Raw genomic sequence first — 27,354 nt, 5'->3', positions numbered from 1 at the left:
TTTGTTTGTTTTCTACAGGGTTTCACAGTGTGGTTGTTTTTAGGAGTTATGCACTTTTTCACATGCTGCTAGAATCATTTTCATTGTGCAGTTCAAATATCAAAAGAAATCTAATTTACATAACTTACATATTAATGTCTTGTGTGTAATATATGTATGTAGTGAATGTATACTATATTCATGTGTGTCACTATGTCACACCTTTGAAGGTTGCCTATCTGCACAGGAACAGTGTGGAGATTATTACAGGAGAGGTTGAGCTCAGTCAGGGTGAGGATCTCACACACACATTCAGGGAATACTCCCAGACGGTTGTGAGACAAGTTCAGGCTCTTCAACTGGGAAAACCTAAACAAAGAGAGAACAGCTTGATGGGCCTTCAGCACTTATAGGGTGACAGCAAAAAAGTCGGCAAAAACAAACATCTCAACTTTTCTTGTATTGTTTATTATGAGTTTTCTGATTTCTGCCCATCTCATTTATGAAAACAAAGATGATAATATCTGTGTTATAACAGTCTGATGTTCCTGGATTGGTCTTTTAATATCTGACAACACTTGGTTATGATGTAGCACTGTCCCTGTGCCAAAGAAAAGGTGTATTTCTTCAAATTTCTCTGTGGAATATTCAATGAGACAGACAAGCACCAGCTATTAGCTTGTCTCATCTGCAGAGCCATTTGCTGAGCCTCAGGAGAATGCAGTGGACGAGGGATGTGTATAGAAAAGGCATATGGTAAACTAACAGCTGAGGCTGAACAGCAGTTACTGAAATCCAAGGTGAACACTGTGGAAATTAGATACTGTAGATTCATTCCCCACAGGTCCACTGTGGGAGTTTTGTTCTGTTATTTGTGCTTCAGGCTTGTACCATGTTATTAAGACAGTTTTAAAAGCAGCTGAAAAAAACAGCCAGCAGCAGGCAAGAAAGGACAGTGTTCACATTGAAAAACTATTCAAATCACCCCCATTGGTGCTTTAGTATTACTAGCTGATGTAACTGATGTAACTAGGTTTAAATCAGCCAGTGATACACTTTTTCACTACATTTGATGAAGATGATCTGTAGTAATCTACTGATGTGCACTTGTATGTTCATAAAATGTGTTGTGACCTTAGCTGGTTGTTTCAAATAAAAATATTTCCCAAGCATCAGTCCTGATATGTGTGTGTACACATTTGTCACACGTATCCAAGGGACTGGACTGTGATGATTGAGGTGGTGCTGTGTGGCTGCACAGTTAGATCTTCCATATTAACTCTACGTTCCTCTTGTTCCCCCAGGTGCTGTGAGTGGTGGAAGTGGCTTCCATGAATCACAACATTGACTGAATATAAAAATGGACGTAGACTTCAGGTCTGAAAAATGGAGCCAATGCGGAAATACCTTAATTCTGCATTCTATCAATGACCATCAGGGGGCGACTCCCCTGGTTGTAAAAAGAAGTCAGATTGTATTGAGGTCTATGGGAAAATGGCCCTACTTCTCTCTTAATTTATTACTTCAGTAAACATTTCCTAATGAGTTTATGGTCTCAATCATTAGTTTCAAGTCTTCTTAAATACAACATGATGTTCATTTTTTAAATTATGGTTCCATTTAGAGGAAAATAAATGATGAGAAGGTCAGATCCCCCCCTCACTCCTCCTAAGCCCCACCTTCTTGTCCAAATATGGTTTGTTGTGGTTTCAAAAAAACAAGACGGCAATGGCCAAATTACAAACATGAGGCTTCAAAACGGCAGTTCACAAACCAATGGGTGTCGTCATGGTGGGTTGCCACTTGGTCAGAGTACAGACCATGCTTTAATCCATGCTTCCTCTTATGAAATGTACAGACAAAAAGGAGTGAGCACTAAAAACAGAGGGGTGCAAGGAGGGGTGTAAATCTTCTTCTTAGCAAGCAGCAGAATAGGCCCTTACATAATGTAATATATTCAGTAATACCATAGTCCAGCACACCCAGCCAACGATTAATGTTGAAAACATACAACAGGAACTTGAGGGCTTGGAGATGATTAACACTCAATAGCACTGCATCTACTGATAAATCCATCTTGTTTAAATAAGCTCAGTTTCCAATGCAGAACCGGACATGAAGCTAAATTCTTGTGTGGAACCAACTCTGTTTCCATGCATCTCGCATAAATGAGAGTGGATCGTGAGCTGTGTGATGAGCAAGAGATGTGATGGTTACATAAAGGCATCACAAAAATCATATCACAGTATAACACTGAAACAGCTGAGTAGCAGGAAAGTTGGCAGTTATAACTGAAGACTTGTGGTGAGCAACATACTGCAATTTTACTGTAGCACTCTTTGAGAGCGATGTGGGAACATATGTTTTATTATCTTTTATTATTGCAGGAAGTGCAACAGTAAAGTCTGAAGAAATTATTGTTTGCCTTTTAAAATCATTGGATAATACAGCACTGTCTTAATGAACAAATCCAATAATAACCAAAAGTTTTAGGTCATGTCTGTATATGCTAACTCAAGCTACTTTTTTGTTCCTACAATAGTAACTAAGTTAAGACCACTGTTGAGCTTTCCTCAGGCAAAGTTTAGTTGGTTTGATTGATGACAGCATAGAGTTAGCTACAAAACAGCACCTTACTGAAACTTCAATAAGGATTCTCTCTTGTGCTGAAATATATTTCAACAAGACAGACATTTTCCACCGTAAGGACACAATCCTGTGACTAAAGGACAATCTCCTTTGTTCTATTTTTTTATCAACAAGTGTAAAATTCTGCTGGTTAAGGATGTGTGATTACCTGGGGAGGTTGAGCAGACCTCCAGGGCCCTGCTGGCTCATGAAGTTGTGCCGCAGGTTGAGGTGGGTTATGTCCTGACTATAGAACAGATATTCAGGCACTGCTTCCAGACTGTAGCAAGACAAATCCACCATGCTGACTGTCTGAGACACCACCTATACACACATACAGACACAGAAATTAACAGCCAAAAAACAATAAGAGCAAAATGAGAGAAGACATTAAATTTTTTCTCAAGTTTTTGAAATAACACTATTTTCAGAAGTGGCACAACTACACAGTTTCTAAAATCAAGAGCTACGCCACTCAGCTAGCTTTAGCTACCAGCTGCTGATTTACTCAACAACTAACCATTAGCTATGTTATCAATATAAACGTCTGTCTTTCTCCTCAAAGAAAATGGGTCTGACTTATAATTTATCCTCATATTGCATCGATAGCTTTATAATATAGGACTAAAATTTAATTTTATTGACTTCCCTATCAGGCTAAATCAAATCCAATTCTCAAAAAAGCCAGCATTCTCCCTTGAGCCATTACATTAAGCCAATAAAACTCCTTTCTTTCTTGCACAAGAACACTTAAAGCCTTTGATCAACACAGGGAGAAATACTACCACCATACCATACTACCTGCCTTGTGGTGATCTCCAGCCATAAATACACCAGTAGGCTCCACTTTCTAGAGAGTCTTTACCTTATGCAAGTTGCGACAATGGACAGTGAAAGCAACTATATTGGCCTCAGATTACGCAAGCATCCAAATGCCTTGCCAAGAAATTTCTTCAGACAGCTAATGCCCCAGTTTCCAACTCAATAAAGTTTATCTTCCAGGGGAAAGACACTGGTTGTGAATTAAATTGGTAACAGACAAACTCCAATATGGGCCAGTTACAGTCATATGTACACTGAGAAGCCAGTTTATCAGGTACACCTATCTAAAACTAATGCAGTCTAATACAACAGAACTGCAATACATCCTCACATAATGAAGATTATAATGTTCATGTTTCTAGAAACTGTTGCTACATGGTTATGCTCATTTTGAAGGCTGTGTCTGTTGTGCTGTTGAATTGCATTGTGTTAGGTTAAGATATAGTGGTAAGCTCCCAAGGAATGAATGCTGGATGTACAATGTTCTCACAAGAAGCAGAACTAACCTGCGTGTGTCGAGAAGTGTGTGATTGCATCTACATGTGTGATTTTGTGCTTGTTTTAGCATAGTTCAAATCTCAGTCTGCTCTCTCTCTGTCTGAGGACAGTCTCCTCCACTAACTACAGGGCTGCACACTGTGCAGCAACCCAGAAAATGGGACGGCTGCTCAACAGAGCATAACATCATGTCACTGCTTTTGGAGATGTCAAAGACAAAAACAGCTCATTTCCCACAAAACAACTCATCTGCCAGCTACTTTAAAAAGCAACCCTTTTTTAAAAAGACTAATTAAGTGATATGAGAGTGAGTGCTGGACACAGATTGACATAGAAGAATTAAAAAGGGGCAGACAGAAAATAGGACAGATTTGCTGTTTTAGATGATTTGCATAGTAATTAAACCTTGTGAATGTGAAACTTTTAAAGCAATGTGATAGAGGAAGAGGACAAGGAGAGAGAAGACACTGAAAGGAGGGAAGGTTCATCGAAAATAGCAGCTGTGTTGGAAAAGGAATAAAACCTCAAAGCATGAATGGAGGTTCAGTCATTTTTACCAGTTACTGTGGTTAACAGATACACTGCACAACGATTCAGTGATTCATACATAGAACTGGATCATTTCCTGTAGAGCTGAGAATCCAGGTCAGTCTCCTTTTGTGTGGTTAACAAACCTGCACAACTAGCACTTCTGACCACAGCTAAACTTAACACATTTCTGAGCCTTCTTGTTTGCCTACTGATGTGTGTTTGGGCATATATGCTGTCACAGTTTCACATTTCAATGACAATCCTTGAAAATATGTTAACAGCACAGCTGAAATTCTGGTCAACTGACTGCTTATGCCATTTCCTAAAGAGTATCTAGTCCAGTCATTCAACATTTCCAGTCCTATTCACTGTCACACTTAAAACTGTATGATGCCATTGACAGTGGCTGCAGTAGTTAATCTTTCTCTGTGCAGTTTGACTTTTTAAATACTAAGGAGTGTCCTGTGTTTGTGATGGTAACTGGATAATTAGTTACAATGAATTAATTAACTACACACACAACTTTAGCTGACTTATAGGTGGGGTCACACTTGTACATAAACAACTAATAAAGGAGATTCTTGTTGTCCTCTATGTTCTTGTATAATGTATCTCCATCAAATGTATAGCCAGTGTCAAAAAAGAGGAAAGATATTGCTAAATTAGAATGTAACTAATTTCCCATAATGGCTGTTTGTATAATTACATTACACCATAAATGACAAGTTTACAGAGCTGTCATGTGTCATTTCCCCCTAGTTTTTGAGAGGCACCTTTCTTGTGCAGGGCCAACAACAAACTTTTTTTTTTTTGGTAATATATTAAAATATTTATTTCCTCTTCCTCTCATTTGTAAGAAACTGTACCAATCGCTAATTTGCCACAAAATTAATGTAACATAATTAGTTTAAACATGCAACTAATCTACAGGAATATATTTCACACATTCTGACTACCTATAAATACAAATTGTGATATTCTGCTCTATAATGTATCTATACACTCCAGTATTCAGTCTCCTCCTGCATGCTCATTTTGCAAGCACCATTGCACTTGCTGATTCGCTCGCTCTCTCTCTCACACGCACACACACACACACACACACACACACACACACACACACTCTCTCTCTCTCTCTCTCGCTTACAATTTATGCAATCTAGCATAAACACTGGCCCAAAATCCACCAAAAACCTTCATCAGTCATCATCCCCAGTCTCCATAGAAACCTCTCATCTAAGTCTCAATCTAAACACAGTGCGCTAACAGGCAACTCTAACCATACCACCACGGTAGAGAGAGATCCTGGACTTAGCATGAATCTGCAACTAATTGGATTTTCTTTTTTTCTGTTGGCTTTCTTCTTCCATGGCTAATTGTATGCTGGCTCCGCCTCAGTGGAGGCTCTCATAGAGGCTGCTCAGCTCCAGGAAGGAGCTGCAGCACAATAGCCATTAATTAGGATATTAGAGACAAAGGAAGCTGAGCAGAACAGAAACAATGAACTTTTTGAAGAGCAGCTGTGAAAACCTGGCAAGATTCTCTGATATACACACATAGTATATAACACAAATACAAAAATGTGTTTGGGTAATTTAGCATCCTCTAATCTACAGTGATTTATATAACAAAAGCTCTACTGCTGAGGGCCTTTGTAAAGTATTCTGTAGGAGTGTACTCTAAGACAAGTAAAAAAGTTAAACTATATGAATAGAGGTATGCTGTTCAATCAATAGCAGACACTGCTAAGAGTGTGCCTCTGGATGACAAAAAGGCAAAAGCAACTGTAGTCCCAACATCTAATCTCTGATTTAAGTACAAGGCCAGAGGGACTAACTGGAAACAAACAAAAGGTTGCTGAGAGAGAAAGTAGGAGACACATATTGTGTACTACACACACAATAACACACACTCTTTGTCTCTTGCTTACTTTTGATGCCTGTCGATGCCATCGCTGGTAGTCTGCAAGTGTGTCAAAGTTGACAAAGTATGTCTGGGCTTGTGATCCGGCTGAGCTGAACATCAGACAATGTTGCCTCCGCTTCACCTCCTCCACCTCAATACAAAAACAATACACAGATATAATAATGAGGAACACTGGGAAAGACAATATAAATGGAAAATAAAGGTTATCATAAATCATTATAACAGTGATGGTAAAAAAAAATAGGTACATTTTCAGGTGTTTTACCACAGATATACATCCGTCTATGTTGTTTCAGTGTTCATTTTATGATGACGTGTTGGAATTTACATTTTTGTAAAACCAACCTTTAGTATACCCATTTTCTCTTGGATGAGATAGGTACCCTCAAAGAAAATATTTACAACTGTGCACTTCAGCTGTGTGATAAAATAGTAGGTGGAGAGCATGAGGTCAAGTGAAATAACAGCAAATTCTTTCCAGTTTTTTGGTAATTTCCAGGAAAAAAGTTGTTCCCACTTAATCAAGCACAATGTCTCTTGTGACTGAGGTGATCATGAACTGAGTGTTTAAGTAAAATGTATCACTGAAAAATCATATCAGCAGTGTAAGCCACATCTTTTTTGCTAAATTATTTCATTATTATAAATTTGTCCAACTCATGATGGATAGTTGATAAAAAATAATGCAGCAGAACCTGTCACAGCCCTGCTGTGAATCACCTTGTTCCCAGTGTTGTCCTGTGTTTGTCTCCCCTGTGTCTCCTCCCTTCCCTCTGCATGTGTGTGTGTGTTCTCTCCTTCAGAGGCGTGGCGTAGCACTGGTTTCACTGACACACCTGCATCTCATCCTGCAATCAGGACCAGCATAAAAACCCCAGCCTCCCTTCTACTCTTTGCCAGATTGTTTTTCCCCACTCTCCATGTGAGACTCCTGTGCCAGTGCTGCAGCCTGCTCCTGTTGGGTGACTGTCACCATTACCTGTCTCCACCACTTCGCTCCTCTATTACAAGCCATGCCACTCACCTGTGATCCCCTTCACCGTCTTCCCCACAAAGGACTCTCACAGAACACAGTAACCTTTCCTTCTGTGACAATAAAATCCCTTTTAACTCCAGTGTTTGTGTTGTCTGAATCTGCTCAGGGGTCCTCAAACAACAGAGCCTGCGATATCGTCTTTTTTATTCCATTACATTGACCGCAATGCAACCCGACTGCTGACAGTTCCGTCGGATATTCTTATATGTTATGCCTATAGGCTTGAGCTGCTAGTGGCAGCCAGACATTAGGAGTAAGGTTCAGAGGTGAGGAAACTTCCAACCAACATTGACTGAAGTTATACTATTAAGTTCCCTATTGTTTGGGCTTTTAGAGATATACTTTAAATTCTTTAGGGTGGACTTTTTTACTTCAGAGTACAGCTTTGCTAAGTTTTGAGGTCCAAGGTTTTAAATCATATTCTGTCAAACACCAGAGATTACAGGTTTAGAACAAAAAACATCAGCTGCTATATTTCCCAAGTTGGAAAGAGAACCTGTATATATACTGTTGCCTAACATCTTAAAAGATTGAGATGCTTTACTTAAGATGACTCAGTTCTGCATATGCAGTTGTGCATCATCTTATTAACTCTATCCAGCTGTTCAACACAGCTGTGTTGTTGTAGAGTATCTATAGTCAGCCTGGAGCATAGGCCCTGTCCAGGGGAAAGTGAAAGGGTAACTCTGTTTGAGTTTGTCTAACCACCAAACACTGAACTCTCACCTTTCCCCCCACCAGGGGTAAGATGTGCATCTTCCCAGTCAGGCTGTCTTTCACAGAGGCCACGATTAGACAGGTGCCACAGAGAATGACCTGCCGCTCTGCCCACTTATGCAGCTGTGTCTTTCCCTTCCTGACACTGAATACACCTTTCAGCAAAGTACGCTCTTGCTGGTCTGCATTCACTGGATGCTCTGGAAGAAAAACCCACATACAGAGGTTAGTGTAGATCTACAGACATCAATTTAATACACAAAACCCCCCACCCCTCCTGTGATAAACAAATTCAGCTAATGAATAGCAAATGTTCTGCGCTTAAACACAAGATGTAGATTTCTAGAAAATGAAGTCATATAGATTCTCACAGTTCCCTATGATATCACCCTTAGAGTAGTTGACTCCTCAGCATTGTAATTCCAGGAAGTGGTCTTACATCAGCCCTTAGGATGGACACTGCCCTATTATCGCATATACTGTAGATCTGGATAGATCTCACTGCACAATAATAAGTTTGACCTTACAGTAAGAGAAAGGAAAGAAGGTATTTCCATTAAACTCCATTATTAAAAATCTATTAAATTAAAGCTATAAAGTGCACATTTGGGTCATTTTGTAGAAAAAAACTTCAGGCTCAGGTTGGAGTCAGATTTGATTGTTTTAAATTTAATTTACTGAGATTTTTTTCTCTGTCTCTGTATTACTGTTCAAACTGACTGTATCCAACCCATGTCATACATTGCAAGAAGTACACAAAGAGAGAAATAGTGTCATCAATCTGTTGTTTTAGTCTGGGGAGCTAATGGTCAGTTACAAATGATATAAAGCAAAGTATAGCTTAGTGTTTTCAGTTGGGTTAAGGTCTTATTAGGCAGTACCAGTCAGGTTGAGTCTTTAAGACATGGCTACGGGCCACGTTTAGGTGTCAGTTGTCTGAGCTGGAACGTCTCAAAGGATTATTGCAATTAAGGATCCAAGCTCTTTTTCTTCTTAACACAAAAAATTCCCCCTACTTCATAGGTCTTAACAAATTAGACTTGGATTTGGGAAATCAACATGCCAGTCAATACATCAAAGCTAAGGTGAATACACACCCTGCTTTCTCTGTGTCTATCCTACTGCTGTCCGAACCAACAAGAAATATCTGCCATATTAATGAATGGGTGAATGGGTAAGGGTTTTGTCACATTAAATTTCACTCTTTTCAATTAAATTATGCCAACTTGCACAGCAGGGAGCCTCAGCTGACCCCTGCTGAAGAACATACAGTACCAGACAGCAGTGCTGCTGTCTCTGCCAGACTTCAAGTACACTCAGGTTAATGGCAGGTCAAATAAGCACAGAGGAGACACTGCCTCAGCCTCTTGTCCTCTGTTGTTAAATTTTCCTCAAACCAACTTATGCTGCCTCCCACTCACTGGCAATCTGGTCTCGGTCTCTCTCTCTCTCTCTCTCTCTCTCTCTCTCTCTCTCTCTCTTTCTCTTTCTGTTTGACTCGCTCTTTCTCTCCACCTTCCCTTTCACTTCACAAGGGCATCCAAATGAAATGAAAGCCTCCTCATGTTTTTCTTCGCCAGGGAAACTGATAATGAACAAGCCAAGTGCTTCCGACAACAAACTGGCTGGCTGGCTGGCAGATCAATAGCAGTGGCTGATCCTTGTGTATCCCCTCACTCTGAGAGAAAACTAGGCACGCAAACCATCACAGGATCAGCGCTGGGTTGCGTAGAGCTATCTAAAAAGGGGAAAACACCTGGATTGTTGGTCAGTGCTCTTTTTTTTATCAAGCAAAATATCAGAAAATTGTCAAGTACCAACAGCTGGCATTGAATGTTTGCTCATACTCTTCTTTAATCAAACAGCTTCATATTTAAATCATAACATTACCAATTCTATACTGGGCCACGTTCTTGTATGGTTGCTCCTGTTATTTAACATTTAAGAAGAGTTTTTCTTTTGTAGAATAAACTGTTAAGATTCCTCCAAGTAAGCTCTTGAAATTCATTTTGGTATTGATACTAAAACTCAAATAAATTTTAAACGATACCATACCCTAGTCACCATGAAAAATATATATATATTTCTGTGTCATTGTTCTTTTCTCTGTATCATTGTGAGAACATGAGGGACTACTATCATTATTATGACCCTTATGATAGTTACTACTACTTTTAAATCCATTCAAGGAATTCACACACAAGTTTCTTCTCCAGAATACAGCTGATAGCTGAAAGAGTAAGTTAGAATATATCAAATATAATTTATTCATTAAAACAAGTAATTAAGCAAAACATTCGCCCACTGCTGTGCACACATCAATAAACTCATCATCGTGCACCCACTCGCTACAAACTGACACAGCTTGTCAGGATGCTCTCACTGGCTTCACAGTACCAGAAAGAACAAGCGCACTCCACACATAGCTTTGTTATTCTGTCAGGGGGCTACATTCTTAAGAGTACTACCTGCAGGATGCTAACGCACAGTCTGATCTGGTCTACTTTATCAATGTTCTCAACATCTACACCACAAGCAAGAATGCCTAAACAACCCTAAAACCAGAGAGAAGTGGTTTGGTTGAAGAATTCAGTAGCCTTCCATTTTGTCATAAGTAATATCTCATTCTACAAGCTACATTTGTTTTTCTAAAGGTTTTCTAGATTTGTATGAAGCTGGTTATTTAACTGAAGACTGATATGAAGATCAATTATTTGTGAAATTACAACACTTCAGACTCACAACCACCCTTGAAGCACACTGGGCTCACAAAGGAGTACTAAATAATAGCAGGTATCATAGAAACTGAATACTTAAATCATTTCCAGTTTTAAAAAGGTAGTGGCAAAACAATCTTCAGCTAGACCCACAAGGCCTACCAAAGAGCAAATGTAAAATGATATCTCAAATCAAATATAAAGAGGTCATTAAATATTAACAAGCCTGTCAACAGGACTATCTGAGGACTGAAGGATGATGGACAGCTGTCGTAGTAAACAGACATTATGGAACTTAGCAGAGTAAGCACTTCACAACGCAGTGAAGCATTGGCATAAAGGCAGGCACAAGTTCAAGTGATCTGGCACTGGTTTGACTGGTTTCTAGTATTTTTTTAAAGCAGTGGTAGTGTACACATGTAATTTAAACTCCATACTTTCATTGAATCACTTATCTCCTGGAACTATAGATGAGAAATATGCACATAATATGCATGGAAAAAGTGCAAATTCATGATATGAGTGTACAGGCATCAACACATGCAAAGCCACGCCTGCTGGCAGCAGAAAAAAATAGTGTATTTAGTGGTGCTGAGTAATTTCGAAATTAATATCGCAATGTAGAGTGCTCAGAGTGTGGGAAAACAACAGTATGCATGCCCGAAGACTTCGGCAATGAAAGCAGATGGCAAAAATTTGATGCCAATGGGGCTGACAGCCTGTTGTCCCACTGCTATTTGACAGCCTATTTGCTAATTTGTTTATTGTTAGTTGGCAGAAGTTAGTATTTCTTTCAAATAAGAAAGCCACTGCAGTCACCATGAATAAAGTGCAGTATCTTATACAGCACAAAATTTAAAGCCTGCCTTTTGATGAAAACACATCTTGATGCCTACCTGCTGTGCGACATTGTTTTAAGGCAAACTGCTGGTTAGAAGGCATATTTAAGGTAGGGGATCTGAGTGAAAAAAAATTCTAGCTTTTCAAATAAGGTGTTTTTTGTTTGCTGTGTATGTGATACAGAGTAGATAGAACCTGGTCAAGAGCTGTCATCTAGAAAACTGGGCTGGCTTAACAGAGCAATGGACAGTGCAAACAAACAGGGAAAACGTGAAATAGCACATTATGTCAAATCGTAAGATTGTCTAATTTTCTGCAACTCATCCAAAGTAGATCTTTCTAAACTAAAAACACCACTGCACAACATATTACTTTTTGCACTCCTATATCAATACAACCATCTGAAAATCATTGGCCTGTTTATGCAAAAGCCAAGCCATAAAGAGAGAGCTTCTAAAACAAACATGCATGCTATCCCTCAAGGTCTGCGGGGCTGTTAGTTGCTAGGGAAACAGGTTGCTCACAAAATCAAAGTCCAATGTGAGTTGGTAAACCTCCATACTGTCTCCAACAACCTCTGGCTGCTCAGTGGCAAACCAGCCAAATCAGTCCCATCCCACATGATGACGAATAATGTTGACCATTCCCTATGTCTCCAGAGGGGTTTAGTAACATGGCCATAAATGTTGTGTAACACTGTTTTCTGTTGATGTTTCTGTTCAAGCAATGGGAGGCCCAAGGAGCAGGGCCACAGAGAGGCTGTGTAGCCTCTAATGAACTAATCATCAACCTGAGTCGAACATCCTCCTTGGAGAAGCTGCCAAACCACTGGGACAGTGTGACAAGTGACAGATCAGAGAGTCTTCTTGTCTCTTCTCTGTTTATCTCAAATGTGACTGCAGCTTTCACCAACCTGCAAACTCAGTGACGTCTCACTTCACATGGCATGCCAATTAAACAACAAGGCTGAAACAGGTCAAATTCTGTTCCATTATCACTGAAGAATAAAAATGGACAAAGACACAGATGAAAAGATAGATAGGAGGGGAGAGAGGTGACAGAGAGAAGGAATAAATGAACCTAAAGGGATTTGAAAGATGCTAATAAGACATGATGTGATTGGGTGATGGAAGATGATGGAAAATAAGAGTTAGTGAAGTCAGGAACTTGAAGAGGGTAGAGGGCTAGAAAGGAATTAGTAAAACTAAAAGAAAATCTATCCTAACAGTAGAATGAAACTGTGGTAACTGCTTGTCTTTATGTATGTATATTTTTATAACCATGAACTGATATGTTAATAGTATTATGTGTATTATTGAATATTAGAAATAGAGCAACTAAAATGAGTCAATTATTCAATGTCAACTGAAAGAAAATTAATCAATAACTATTTTGCCAGAAAAAACAAGACATCTGACATCATTACCTTGAGCTTTAGGAAATAGTAATGATTTCTGATGTTTTATTGACCTAAACAAATAATGTGCACATTAATCAATTATGATAATGATATAATGATGATGATGAGATAAAGTTATTGTTAGTTGCAGTCCTAATTTGAGAATTGAAACAAGAGTAGGAATGTATAATTCAGAGCAGCTGTTGATTAACTGCATGACAGCACACATAATGTTTGTCAGCAAATTCACCATCACTTTTCAAAGAGTGTCTGTGCACTCAGCCAGTATCAAGAAAAACTTAGCACCACTCTGACCACAAACAAAGTATCTGCTCTCCTGAAAACATCTTAAGAATAAACAAACAATGCAAAATGCTTCATTTAAAATTATTCATCAACGTGGGAGGGATAAGGAAAATTACATTTACCCCAAAACAAATATAATGGCCATTCTTTGTAAATTATGGTCAAAAGACTGTAGGACAAGGCAACTGTTGAACACTACCCCCTGTATCCCAGAGCTTTTTTGTCATACTCAAGATTGCATAGATTGCGTTAGCATGCAGTAGGGGGTCAGTGGAGGCGAAAACACAGTCTGATTTGACTCAGCATCAAGCTCTTTTTGGCAACAAATTCAAATTCAACCCACCACCCAGATGCCTCCTCTTGGTGGTATGTGTTTACCTCTATTTAAACTTTAAGCTTTGTGCAAGAAATCAAATCTGATACCAATATACAGTGAGCCCGCACAGTGCAGAACACAAATGGAAAACACACAGCTGAATACCGCTTTTTAATACAGATGACATTAAAACAGACCATTAAAATGGTGGATATTTTTCAGCAGCAGTAAGCCATCTGACTTGAAAACTGACCATGAGTCTAGAAAGAGAGTCTGCAGGTTTTAAATGACAAAGAGGAAATCCTCAGGAAAAACAGAACTCCATCACAGAAACAGCATTTTATAAGGAACTGGCAGGAAACCAGGGAGAGCCCACTCTCTGCAGAGCTCTCCTGCTCGGGGCAATTCTGTGGGAATCCAGATCTGAACAGAATTACATTTTTCTCCTTTTCAACCATAAAATGAAGATGCAAATTTTTCCTAGGTTATTCACTAGGATGTTAGTCTTTCTGTTCCTCCGGGACATGATTATTATGATAAACCACTGGGCCTCAGAGTTTCAGACATTAGTTCACCGTCTATGTCACAACAGCTTAGGACATCCAAACCTCCTTCATTTAGATTTAATTTCACTGGCAAATCAGCATCAGCCAAATCAATAACTTATTAGATGAGTTCAAACTGCTCGTAGATGACTTATTTCCGTCTGCTCTGACAGAGGGCCTGACATGAACTATGCACAGCGGCTTCAGGTCTCTAAGCTCAGAGACAGAGATGTGAGACAGAGATCACACAGGCAGAGATGGAACAGGGCCCAGTGGACATGTGCCAGGGCTTACGGCAGGCGTTGTCTGTGCTGCAGCTGAATGGGCCGACACAGGGAACCAATGGCCATCAGGTCTGTGCAGTTGTTTTCACTACGAGCATTTTCTATTAAGTCAGCATTTAGAAATGTTTACTCCCTTGTCCATGTTTGTTTTCATCTCGTCTGTGCACCACAGCAGGAGTGTGTGTGTGTGGGAAGCAGGTTGAAGGGTGGAGAAGGTTCAAGATGAGTTTCCTGAACAAATAAGGGGATGGGAAAGTTTAATAAATTACCTCCTGCACTGCACTTGGACACTTAAATGGCTTGAGAGAGAAACTAAGGCCAAAGAAACATGATTAAAAACTTACATTGGAATAAATAGGTATGCAGACAAATGCACACACGTGCAAATAAGCAAACCAACATATAAATCAAATTCCTTCTATTTGCATCTAGACCACTGACTTATTATAACTAACCAATGTCTGGTTATAACCCACTTCAATTGTATGCCTTTGAGCCAAGAGGTTTAATGAAAGAGCAATTTCCTCCTCAGACTGATCCATTTGAATATTTTGAGGCCTTAAGTGGTAAACCTAACTATTATTTCACACAAAAAATATGAGAGAGAGACTGTAAAATAAAAAACTTAACAGCAAATATGTTTTTTCTTCTTATTTGTAATACTGTTATAGGTTCAGTTCACACAATTTGCAAAGGAACATATTTCCCAGTTTGTTTCAGGAGTATTTCCTTGGCAGAAGGAAATTCTAAAAAATAGTTCATAACAACCAAAATGGTGTTTCTGTGGAAAGACATGCTGGTACCACCGACCCTTTAACGCCATTCTTGAATGCTTTAAGGACTAAAAACAAAAACCAATTCACCTCCATTGTATTGTGGGGATGACAGCAATATAAGAGACAGATATCCCAACCTTGCACATAAAACCAAATCTGCACAATTAGATGCCTTTAATAATCAACTTGCAATCCCACAGGTTTATCTAACAACTACTACTATAGTCCTTACTGGTGGATCACTGTTTCCCTTGTCTGCTTAGTCAGATCATTAGCCCTTACAACAGCTGCTCAACAAGCTAGCACCTGGGAGAGGGATCTGAGAATAAGTCTGTTGTTGTGTGTCTCAACAAAACAGCCCACCTACAACACCACTGTGGGTGGGAATGAAAAAGCAGGGTTATCTTGCGCCAGCCAAAACATGAGGTTGAAGCTGTATGACTGGAGGGAAAGTGGGTGAACATACTGAGATAATTCAATACAACCACAACAACCTGCGAGCTATACTACCAGGTACTTCTTTCACAGTTTTATGGGAATCCATTGGCCAAATCAAGTTGTCTTCTTGGCCTTAGATGGGTATTAAGAGTCCCTGAGTACCAGTCATGCCTGGTCCCTGGTGCTCTTTTCCCATGAGTTAACAAAAGAAGGCAGGAAGTCTCCAAGGGGCCTGGCTAGACTCCGGCCAATGTGGCCTGACTACTGATAGTAGCCAAGATCCGATCAGTTCTTATGTTGGCAACAGGCAAACAACAGTTCCAATGGGCACATAAAGACTAGGAGTAAGACTGACGCCGCAGCGAACTTGAGATCTGACAGCTAAACAAATAAACATCTGTTGTATTACCAAACAGATATAAAGACAAAGATGAATTCATTTATCTGAGACAAGCAAAAGTCAGAAAAAAACAAAACACAATATAAAAGCTACATATAACCCAGATTTTGTTCTGATGAGCGATGATCATCAAGACTGTGTAGTGTTCACTTGTAAGATAAAGCAGGTCACCATGGTATCTTATAGCACACAGAAGTCTAAGATTCAAATTGTATGTTTCCCAACTAAGCATCAAAATGTCAGAGCCCTCACAATTATATTAGTCAAGTTACATTTTTACAGCTGGGAAAATCTGAGTGTGATCTTGTTGTTTCACATGGTTTAAAAAAAAAAGTAATTAAATCTATTTTCACAGTCGGGGTTTTAAAAATCTCCTCATGTGTGCCTAGTCAACTACAGAATCTCAATACAAAGCTGCTGAGATTTGTGTTGAGCATGTACTTCTATTCAGTGTGGCAGCATCTGATTGTAGGGAGGGTTGTGTACTTTATGTGGGAGGAATAACATGTGAGCCCTTTAGATGCTGTGGTTTGCTCAGTCTTCCTCTTTCTCTGGCACAGCAGCATGTGAGCAGATCTAACCCAAAACACAAAAAGTTCCACTGACTCAGCAGGAACATCAGTCAGTTAATTGAATGGAAACGCATTACAGAACATCATTCACCATTTACCCTTAATGGCAAATCCCTTAATTGCTGCTATTGTAAGAGTATCATTAGGCCAACGAAGAGACTCAAACAAGGACAGCTAGAGATGTCTGTGGGTTTATGATCTTGGTGCACAGTCATGCAGATCTTGTGCACAGTTCATGTTAGGCCCACTGTCAGTGTCATACGGATGTGTCACTGGTTTCTCCAAAGACTCACATCCATTCTGCTGCTGCATTAATATATCACACTGACACAGGGACTTTTAATCACTCCAGTCCTGGGGTCATGGGAACATGTTGAGAGCAGCAGGTGAAAGGCAGCCCACATGGATGTAGAAACACCACAGGATGAGGGATTGTTAAGTCACTCATCATGAGGCCATGATGGGAGTGTTTGTGGTACCTCAGGCTATACTGAACACACACAAACAAACACACACACACACACACACACACACACACACACACACACACACACATATATTCAAGATCAAAAGAGGATGTGATAAAACTGTTTTGGAACATTTGACCTGCTGCACTGTTTTTAGGCCTTCAGGTCTGTTTTTAAAGGAAGACACTGTGCTCCTACCAGTTCCCACTGAGCAGCAGCAGATTGGGGAATATGGCCCCTGTGGGCGAGTACTCACCACTGTAGAAACGGATCAAGCAGCTGAGGTCTGAGTTGGCTGCTTCTTGCTGCACTCGTACAGGGTCTGTATAGCCCATAACTGCCAGGTAGTCATACAGAATCTGGAGCGGACGCTCAGAGGGGTCCAGCCTCCTAAAGGACAAAAGACGAGGACAGGTGGTGTGACAATGCCTGCCACAAAACAGTAACACCAGTTCCTTATAAATGGAATTCATACAATTAACATTAACATCAATTTTCATTCTTTCTTCATTAAAATCAGTAGACAGTTTTTGAATGAGACAGCAGAAGAGTCCAGGCCAACTCCTAAGAGAAAAACTGTTCTTGTCGAGGAGGTGTGAAGTTAAAAGGTATAAATATGCAACACATCAAATATGAATATACAGCACTACAAATTTCGATATATGTGTATGTGTAAATTATGTTAGAAAACAGTAATATATGTTCAACTGTGAAATTCAAATCTAAGCAAATCTGACCAACCGGACTGTCTACTACAGTAACAAAAAATCCCTGACAGGCTTCCCACCCTTGAACACTACCAACTAAGTTCAATGGAGCCCCTGGCCAAGCTCAAAGCACCACTAACAAGGACGGAACCAGAGTTACTAAGTGCTATTTTTTGTGTTTGGGGTTGTGTTAAAAGAAAAAACTGTCGTGTGATGTTTGCCAGAGCTCAGAATGGTCATTCCGAGCCACAAACTGACCAAACCAAAATGTGGAAAAAATGTAGTTGTGCAAAATCCAAAAAATGTTATTGGTACTGGGTTCAATGGTTTTTCTTTAACTTTGGATTTGACTTAATCTGAGGAAAATCATCTCGGTCCAATAATAATCACTTTAAGGACCCATGCCGCTGATACCAAACAGGATGAACGTCAAACCTGAAATCTAGTACCCCTAGCCTGATACAGCTGGCCTTTCACATAAATGCTTACTGTCTGGCTGAATGAAGGAATTCTTTCAAGCATGACAGAAAATGCAATTCACACTTTTGCTTTTAAAGTGATCAGCTGGGACTGTCGAAACAAAGGCTTGGGGCATGGTTTCACTTAAGTGCAATTTGAATAGAAATATAATCATCCAAAACAATTTGGAATGGGTGTGGGTGTGCAGGGTGGACAAAAACCAACTTGGTTTGCAAGCACAATAAGGACTGGAGACGCGTGTTTCAGTATCATCAGGGTATATTTTACATTTGATGAGTTGGCAGGATGCAATACCTCAGTAATCATACATCATTTAGCAAGGTTTCAGTTTCTTACCATAGGGACCAAATGCTGAGAAAAGGAAATTGTTGTTAGTAATTGGTTGCTATCCTTGTACAGCACTGGCAGGTACCTCTTGCGAACATGCCATAATAGGGTAAATCTTACAATATACAATCTTAATCATGCTATTTGTAGGTAGACAGTATCGCCAAATCTGCACTTGACAAATCTTCGTCACATCGCAGTTCAAAATATGTTCATACAAATCCTTGCAGTTCTTGTAGGTCAAAGTTTTGAACTCAAAGCAAGTGAAATGTTATCAAAAACACCCTTTATCAGTTGCTTTCTGCTGCAAACATTCACAATGCCTAGTCCATTCTAATTATTCCCCAGGCCTAACACCCAGCCTCTCCCCTTCGCCTTGTCAGTGGTGAGCACTCAAGATATGGGCCCTGCATCACTTATTTGAGTTGTAATTGACCAGGTTACATGGGTTACCAGACTTTCAAACGATCACCTGTAAATGCAATGTGTCTGATCTGTTCTGTCTGATCTTTCAGATCCAGTCATCTTGAACAGTAATTGGTCTGGATCATCACCATGCAGAATTTACCGTAGATACAAGGAGATGAGGTTTCTCTGTAGGGTGGCTGGTCTCACTATACATTTCAGAGTGAAGTGCTCAGTGATTTGGGAGGCCCATGGTATCAAGCCGCTAACTCCTCTGAGAGGAGCCAGCTGTGATGTCTGGGAACCTGCCTTTGGAAGTGTTCTGGGCATGACAAACTGAGAGGAAACCCTAGGTACATCCAGAACATGTCGGAGGGATTACACATTTCATCTATCTTGGGGGCAATTAGGAAGAGGAATGGAGGAGCATGTTGAAGGGAAAAAGTGCACTGGACTCTGCTCACCCTGTTGGCACTGTGACCTGGACCAGGGTAAGTAGCTCAAAAATGGATGAATGGAAGGATGAATGTCCTCCATCAACTCCATTGCCACAGTAAATTTATCTTAAAAGGGAGTTTGTCTTACTGAAAATACAATGTTCCTGAAGCAGGAAAGAACCCAGACCAAGTCTTCCTTCAAGCAGCACATTACTACAAGCTATAAAAAGAAAAACACTAAAAAAAGCTTCCATCCCTTCCATCATGTCCTTACTTACAAATCCTTCTTCAGTGCTTGTCTCAGTGCTGTCAACAGCTTTGTATGCTTCAGATCCTCATTTATACAGTACATGTATCTATTATCAATCACAGAAATAAAACCTAGCATCCATAGAACATTTACCTAAAAATAGTTTATATAAAACTATACATCCCTTAAAATGAAGTCCTAGCTCATGTATTTTTGATGAATGTGAAACTTAATGCATTTAATGCAACTTTGATTTATCTTTCACTATATGTCCTGTCTGTAGGAGTCCTTGTTTTCTCTTGTATAAACAGAAATCATCATTTTCTTAAGTCTCCAATACCCTGTTTTTGGATGGTGAAGACTTTAATATTGGATTTAAATCCACCTGGTTATACTCACTGGCAGACAATTTAAGAGCTGCAATGCTGGAATATAACTGGACCCACACAGCATATCCACAGTCTTACCAAAAGTCTTTCATTTATTTCCATTCTGCATTACTCTGCTGTGCCTAGGGCTTTTAATCAGCAAAGATATGATGATGGTTTATATGCTGTTGGTTGATCATACCATTGTTGACCAGCCTGTAAAGTGGTTAACAATTGATTCTATTCATGTTTCCAGCACAATATGATCCAGCACATTCATGGCACAATCTTCCAGCCATTAATGCACACTAACAGATCAATATACAAGTCATCACTATAAGTGCACCTACTGGCATTTTTGCTGGTACCCCACATCTTAGAAGATCTAAAGATTTTAATATATATCCCACATCATTAAAAAAAACTGAGCAGACAGTAAGATCAACATGGAATACTCTATAAGCCACAGTGATTTAAGATATAAATGATTTCTTATTTCAGACTCTCTCTTCTAATATCTTTACATAGGCTTTCCCATGAACACAAAGGAGGAACAGCCCAGGCTCCTTCCTGGTCACAGATCAGTGAACCAGCTTTTTATCCTTTCACAGATGATCAAGGGGTCATTTGCTATTCCTGTCTACATATGTCTTCTGGAGCTGAGACAGAGGGAGTATGGAATGTTAAGAAAACTGCAGCAGGTCTTCATTCCTGTGTTTGCCCTCTGTGCATTAACCCAAGCCTGCTCAAGGTTACATTCAGTTTGTGATTTTCATGGGCAGAATATACCATGGCCTGGTATAGTTCTTTATATTATATAAATGGGAGAGAGAAGCGGACATTTATTTAGAAATATAATGCTTCTAAATTGCTTATGTTAGATGTTTCTGTAGTTTATTATTCCCATTTCAATTGTGTTTATTTGTGTGTCTGATGGAAGAGATGTGCTTCCATTTTAACCTGTGCAGCTATCTAAACCTGCTGCGTAACATCTCATGGTTCGCTTGCACTACACTGGCATAACCGCAAACCACAGCATCTTTTTATGCTTAAAGTCATGTTTTATTTCTTATTTCCATTTTCATGTTCGTACATGATTATCCATTAAGCTGTGAGCTGTCAGATGCTTTGCAGTGCACATCAGTACTGTTTTGACTAGATACAATGATGACACTGATGCTGCTATTGGATCTTGGATACATGCACATTAAGAGTAACTGATGCAGGTTTGACCCATATCATTGTGTTGCTCTGAAAAGGACACAGGGTATTTGGAATACTCCTGTCATGGCTCTTCACCATGGAAGGCACTGGTCTCTAAACTACAGTTGGTCTTCAGACAGCCGTCCTTACTTTTGAGGACGTTTTATACCAAATAGTTAGCATGACTCAAATGCAGAGGAAATAAAGTATAACTTTACTTTACTGACTTAACTTAGTGTGTAATTACCTGATTAAGTCTCCATGCAGCTGGACATAGAGTCCCTGTCCATCCCTCTGAGCACACAGCTCCTCCACTGTGGTACTGGTGGAGCAGAGCACCAACTGCAGGTCTGTCTGAGGGGTGGAAGAGGCCTGTGGGCCAGAGGGAGCTGGTTGAGGGTCCACTGTCCCCCCATACAGACACACACAGCCCCGCTGGGTGTCCCCTTTTAGCCAGTCCCGCTCTCGTGATCCAAATCTGGTCTTTCTTGTCACACAGCCACGACTTCCATTCCGCTTTATGTTGCGCTGCTGACACAGAAAGAATCATTTTAACACAGATCAACATCAGACACATACATATCAGCATGTCTCACAGCCATGGGCTGCCTAAAGAGCTCGATGGTGGTTCAAAATATATTGTTTACCCTCCCAGAGGTGCTGCAGGCTTACCTCAACACTACTTCTGTGCTGGTAGTTGCTGCCCACCTTTCCATCTGTATACAACTGGAATAATAACTATGCTGTGGAATTAAGTGAAGGTGACACTGCTGGAAATTGATGCTGGGGTATTTGGAGTAGTGAAGGAGCACCCCTTCCCACATGTTTTTGCATTTGGCTAGAGGGATGCAAGTCATTAATATTTTATAATCAATATTCAGTTATTAGCTACCATGTTCCTGTCATTACACTGACCCTAGTGAACTCTACATTTCCTGAGCAGACTCTGTCTATAGCAGCAACACAGATGTAAGTCAAGAATACTCTTTGACGTTTTCTTCATTCTGTTACCTTTCTCACTTACCAACAGGAACCAAAATATCATGTTGCTGTTTTTTCTTGCTCTCATCACTTGCGGTGATGTTAGCTGGATGTGTAGTAGCCTAATGTTTTCCTTAAATCATGCAATGCTAGGCTATCTAAATTTGACATTAATAAAGACAAATGTCATTCTAAAATGATAAAATATCAATAACATCATTAACACTCATGAAAGACTACCATTCACAGGCCTAGCAAAGGCATTATCGTATGTAACTTGGTCCAAGAGGTAACTATATCTATCTACCATTCTGACTCTGCATGTAGGTTCCACAGAACACACACACACAACCTATACTGCAGTTGGAGTTTGTTAAGGAAGCATCCTAACCCCACATCTATTCAGAATATTCGTAGACAGGATATGAAAGCACAAGTCTGGACAGTATCCAGGCTTAAAGGTGCCATCAAGAGGCATTTGTTGGCCCATGACCAGTTTGCTGCTAAATGTGACATATTAGTATTAGTAAAAGAATCAGAGTTGCAACCAATGATAATTTTTGTTATAATTATGATCAGTTTTGTTTCACTTAAGCAGTTTTATATCAAAAACAATAACAAATCCCAGTTATAACTCCCCAGAGCCCAAACTGACACTTTGAATTATGATGAAATAATTATTTTGTTTTGACCAACTGCCAAAACCCCTTAGCTCTAACCAACATCTTTGGTATTATTACTTGATAAAAGATTTAATGATTAATTGCTTATCAGAATAACTAGCCATTATTTTTCTTTTGATTAACTGGCAAATCCTATGTACCAGAAAAGTTTTTTTTTTTTCATTTTAATTATTTTAAGTACATTCAAGTTACTGGGATATTTACCATTTGATATACATTATATAAAACATACATGCAATTATTTTGTTTCTACTCCTCTATTTCTACTCCCAAGTTTAAGAATAAGCTTTCACTTTCACTACTTAAATAAGTCTAAACTGGATTAGAATTATTCCAGAGGTTAGAGAGGCAAGAATGTGATCTAACAGAGGTTAGTTTAAGTCCCACACCTGTTGAAAAAACTGTGGCCACAGTTAAAGTATACTGCCTACCCTTTCCTTGTCAGCTACTGTCAAGGTGCGTCTGAGTGAAACACCGAGCCACTGCTTGCGTAGTGGTCGACTTCAGATGTAAGGCAGCTGTGTCCCAGTGGGAATATGTAGCAGGGCCATGCTGAATAAAAGCATGCATGTTCAGTCAACCTAGCCTGAATCAAGAGAGGAGTAAATACTGTATATATGCTGTATATTTTCCTACCCCCTGATGAAAAATACATATTTATAAAATAAAAATACATATTTGTCAATGGCTATGAAGGTCCCTTTTAGACTTAATGATGATGTGGTATGTTCATTGTGCTTCAGCCAGTCAACAGATGTGGACATATTTTAGCAAAGACGTCATGGTATTTCCTTACTAAATCTCAAAAACGCAACTTGATTATTTTATGAAGATGTTCACAGGCATGATATAAAACTAATATATAACCCTTTCACAGCAATTATCTATGAGCAGAAATGTAATCAAATGTGAAGAAAAATCAACACTTGTGCTGTTATACACCTGTTAACATGGTGACCTATTTTACTTTATGACTATATTTACTAATGATTTACTTCCTTCAAATACAATAACTGTTAATGCATACACATCACACTGAATGGCACAGCTGAGATTGTGTGTGTGAGTATAGCTGCCTTGTGAGCAGCTACCACAGGTACTTCAATGTCATTACACATATGTGTCTTGCCCTAAAATATCATTAAAAAAAAAAAAAAATGCTCAGAGCTGGGCCTTTCTATAAAAGCCCTAAGCTCAGTGTGTGTGTGTGTGTGTGTGTGTGTGTGTGTGTGTTAGTGTCTTGTGGCTGTTAATTGGCTCTGGTACATTCCTCACTGAATGGCAATCATCCACAGATCAATCATCAACCAGACAATATCAATCACCTGACATTACCGCCGTTACATAATATTATAAGGATGCGTTTTAATTCTCATGCCCCGCTTGAATCACCTACTGCAACGTAAGAGAACCCTTGACATGTAAAACAATATAGAGAAATTTGTCGGGCACTTTGTCCTGTTGGAATCACCTACTGCATTACATGAAAACAAACCCTTGCCTTTAGCACTCGGATCCCCGTTGCAGCATGAACTCCCGTACCACTGCGGCTGCCGCGACCTGCAGTCCGATTTAGCCCCGCTTGGTGGACCACCGTGTCCGGCTGCCTGTCTATGCAAGCCCCGTTATCTCCGACATCACCTCCTTTCTTGATGCCCGTTTGGGTGTTAGTCGCAACGACCGCTGTATTATTGTCCTCGTCCTCCATCGCCATGGATGATCCCTATTAGCAGCGACAAAAGCAAAGAAGTGCCGTCCCGGTGCGTGACTGGCAAATTCCCACGGAGAGGTGAAAACGCATCCTGTGTCGGTGCAGCGACGCCATACCCAGACTGCATTTGAGCGCTGTCAGATAGGCCTGCCGGGGAGCTGATCAATAAACATTAAATGGGCGGGTTCAGAGTAATTATTATTCAACAGCCACTGCCCCTTTCTGAGGGACACTGTTCACAAGTGTTTGACCAGTTGATGCGGGGCACGTCGGATACTGTGCGATGCTTTGCCTCTCGCAAACCTGCCCATTGTTTCACCACCTCATCTGCATCGGAATTGCAGACAACTTGTTGCCATCTCATGAAGTCAGAAACCTGTGGCCCGTCATTAATGACTTGAACACAACAAGAGGATCATTTGGTTTATGTACCGACGACCTGAAAGGAGCTAGCTAGCTCTTATATATTTCAACCGCACTATACAGCATTAGTTAGGTGGTTTATTAACCGTGAATGAAGCCATTAATTAAATCCTTAATAAGAATTACACTGTCACTAGAACAAAGAAGAGCTTTTTCAAACTGAACTGTTTGCTACTCTTGTAATTAAATTAAGTTGTTTTTGCTAATAGCATACACTAGCTAACTTCTAATTTAATAGCTTAACGTTAGCCTGATTTTTACGTTGTTTTACACGCACACGTTTCACTGTACAATTTATACAACTGAGAAAGGTTATTATAACCTTTTCTTGAAACAGCTGGCATATTTATAGTCTTGTTACTTATTAATTTTACTTATAAACTCGCACTCTTATGAGTTTACCTTTACCAGGTTGGAAGATAGTGGAGGACTGCCACTCAGCGTTGGGAAAATCATTTGGGAGACACAAACAACTATTGAAGAAATCCAAACAGATGAAACAGTGGAACATCTGCAGGAAGCACATCAGAGAACTGGATTACCAACACAGACAAGTGGGCAAGTTCCCAGGAGGCCCCACACTGTCACTGTGCAGCAGGTAGTTTGGGTAAATTTGGTTAATTACACATCTGCTCAGTGACAGGAAAAACCTAACCAACAACATAAACTGAAATGATAAGGAAATGATAGGGCTCTTGCATTTTCCCTGTTCTTCAGAGAGGCCTTGTGTTAGAATCTAGTTTGATATTTCAGATGACATTATGAAAAGATTGTGTATATTTCCTAAATAGATTATCAAGCACTAACCTTGGGGACAGAGGGTTTGGGAGAACTTACTGCAAATTATTATGCAAAAATATGCAAAAATGGCCTCTCAAAATTCTAAGATTTCCATCTTTTCTCAGTTGTATATCACACTGAACTGAACATCTTTGCAGTTTGCGATGTTGGTAAGACAAAACTGAAAACGTCATCTTGAACTATGAAAAGCTGGGATGGATATTTGTCACAATTTTCTGATATTTTATAAACTAAAGGATTAAGATAGAAAATAACCGACAGATAAACCAATAATGACAATGCAGCCCTACTTAATATTGACAAATTTAACTTCATTCTCAGAATCAGCTGTGTCATTTGTGGATGAATGGTGGTTTAGATCACTCAAAGGCCCCTTACAGGACAAGGGCTACAAAAAGTGGCAGGAACTCCAAGCTACACACCTGCTCATACTCAACTTTAATTCTGAAGTCCCGGCGCAATAAGGAATAGGCCTTTTTCACTGCTGACATCCAACTTGTCACAGTAGGAAAAGTGCAGGTGTTATTAATCACATTACTGATGGCTTTGTTCTCTTCAAGTATTCAATCTTGACAGTGAGCCAGAACGTCAGGGCCCTGAAACTGAAGCAGCTAAAAGGAATTCATTCATCATTCATTTTATTATTTGCACCTGTGCTTTTTGTACTATATGTCAAAATGTCTTCCGAGAAAAAAGCCAACTTTTTTATTTTACCCTCAGGTCTTCACAGGGCCCCGACACTCCTTGTATTTCACATCATAAAGTGTTACCGGTTTGACTCCCAAAGGGGCCCTTCATGCTCAAGTTTTTATTCCCACACACTTGCGTCATTACTGGATGCTAAATGAAAGCAGCTACCATGGCTGCTATATGTTTAATTAACATTTTTGAATTAATGTACTAACATGTTATGATCAATTACTGGCAATCTTAAAGAATGAATGAAAAAAAAAATCAATATTATGACTCATAATTGTGGTATACACATTTGTTCATTAGAATTTATAGGGTAGAGTCTATCATGAAATAAAAAATCAGTTGAACTAGGGGTGGGCAACATGGGTTGTCATGTCAATGTCATGTTATGAGTTTATTGAAATATCTGTATATATCTCAATGTAGTACAATTTCTGTAAAAATCAATTGAGAAACTTATGAATAAAACAGCAACTTTCTGGCTAATGCAGAGTATTTTTAATACTTGAGACATCAAGGTAACGTCATCCGATTGATGCAAAAATCATGGTAAAATCCATTGTGAACACTGGGCAGTCCTGGTGAATAAACACTGTTGACAATGGTCTGTGAAACCTAAAGATGGTACAGGGGTTAGCCACTTTGGTATGAATGGTATACCAGAATCTCAGCTGGCAAATTAATA

At 39.6% G+C, this 27,354-nt stretch overlaps 1 protein-coding gene across 3 annotated transcripts in view; it reads right to left on the bottom strand.

Moving 5' to 3' along the window:
* The window catches only part of phlpp2 (PH domain and leucine rich repeat protein phosphatase 2), a 36,921-nt gene extending 10,305 nt beyond the window's left edge, over positions 1-26,616 (bottom strand). The window contains exons 1-7 of one of the 3 annotated variants that reach the window (XM_071488388.1): positions 25,575-26,616; positions 21,622-21,902; positions 17,454-17,587; positions 8,147-8,337; positions 6,389-6,514; positions 2,777-2,931; positions 202-348 (exon numbers count right to left, since the gene is read on the bottom strand). In XM_071488388.1, coding sequence (XP_071344489.1) covers positions 202-348; positions 2,777-2,931; positions 6,389-6,514; positions 8,147-8,337; positions 17,454-17,587; positions 21,622-21,902; positions 25,575-25,628 — 1,088 coding nt within the window. In that variant the 5' untranslated portion in view covers positions 25,629-26,616. Of the gene's footprint in view, positions 1-201; positions 349-2,776; positions 2,932-6,388; positions 6,515-8,146; positions 8,338-17,453; positions 17,588-21,621; positions 21,906-24,539; positions 25,543-25,574 lie in introns of those variants that run through there. The other 2 variants (XM_071488385.1, XM_071488387.1) reach the window with 2 other exon arrangements.
* Positions 26,617-27,354: the final 738 nt, after the last annotated feature.

The sequence above is a fragment of the Trachinotus anak genome, unplaced genomic scaffold, assembly GCF_046630095.1.
Source record: "Trachinotus anak isolate AG129_WGS33_773 ecotype Australia unplaced genomic scaffold, CSIRO_AGI_Tana_v1 ptg000011l, whole genome shotgun sequence".
Taxonomy (NCBI): domain Eukaryota; kingdom Metazoa; phylum Chordata; class Actinopteri; order Carangiformes; family Carangidae; genus Trachinotus; species Trachinotus anak.
The sequence above is the reverse complement of the archived record's forward strand: the minus strand, read 5'-3'. Positions and strand labels throughout refer to the sequence as shown.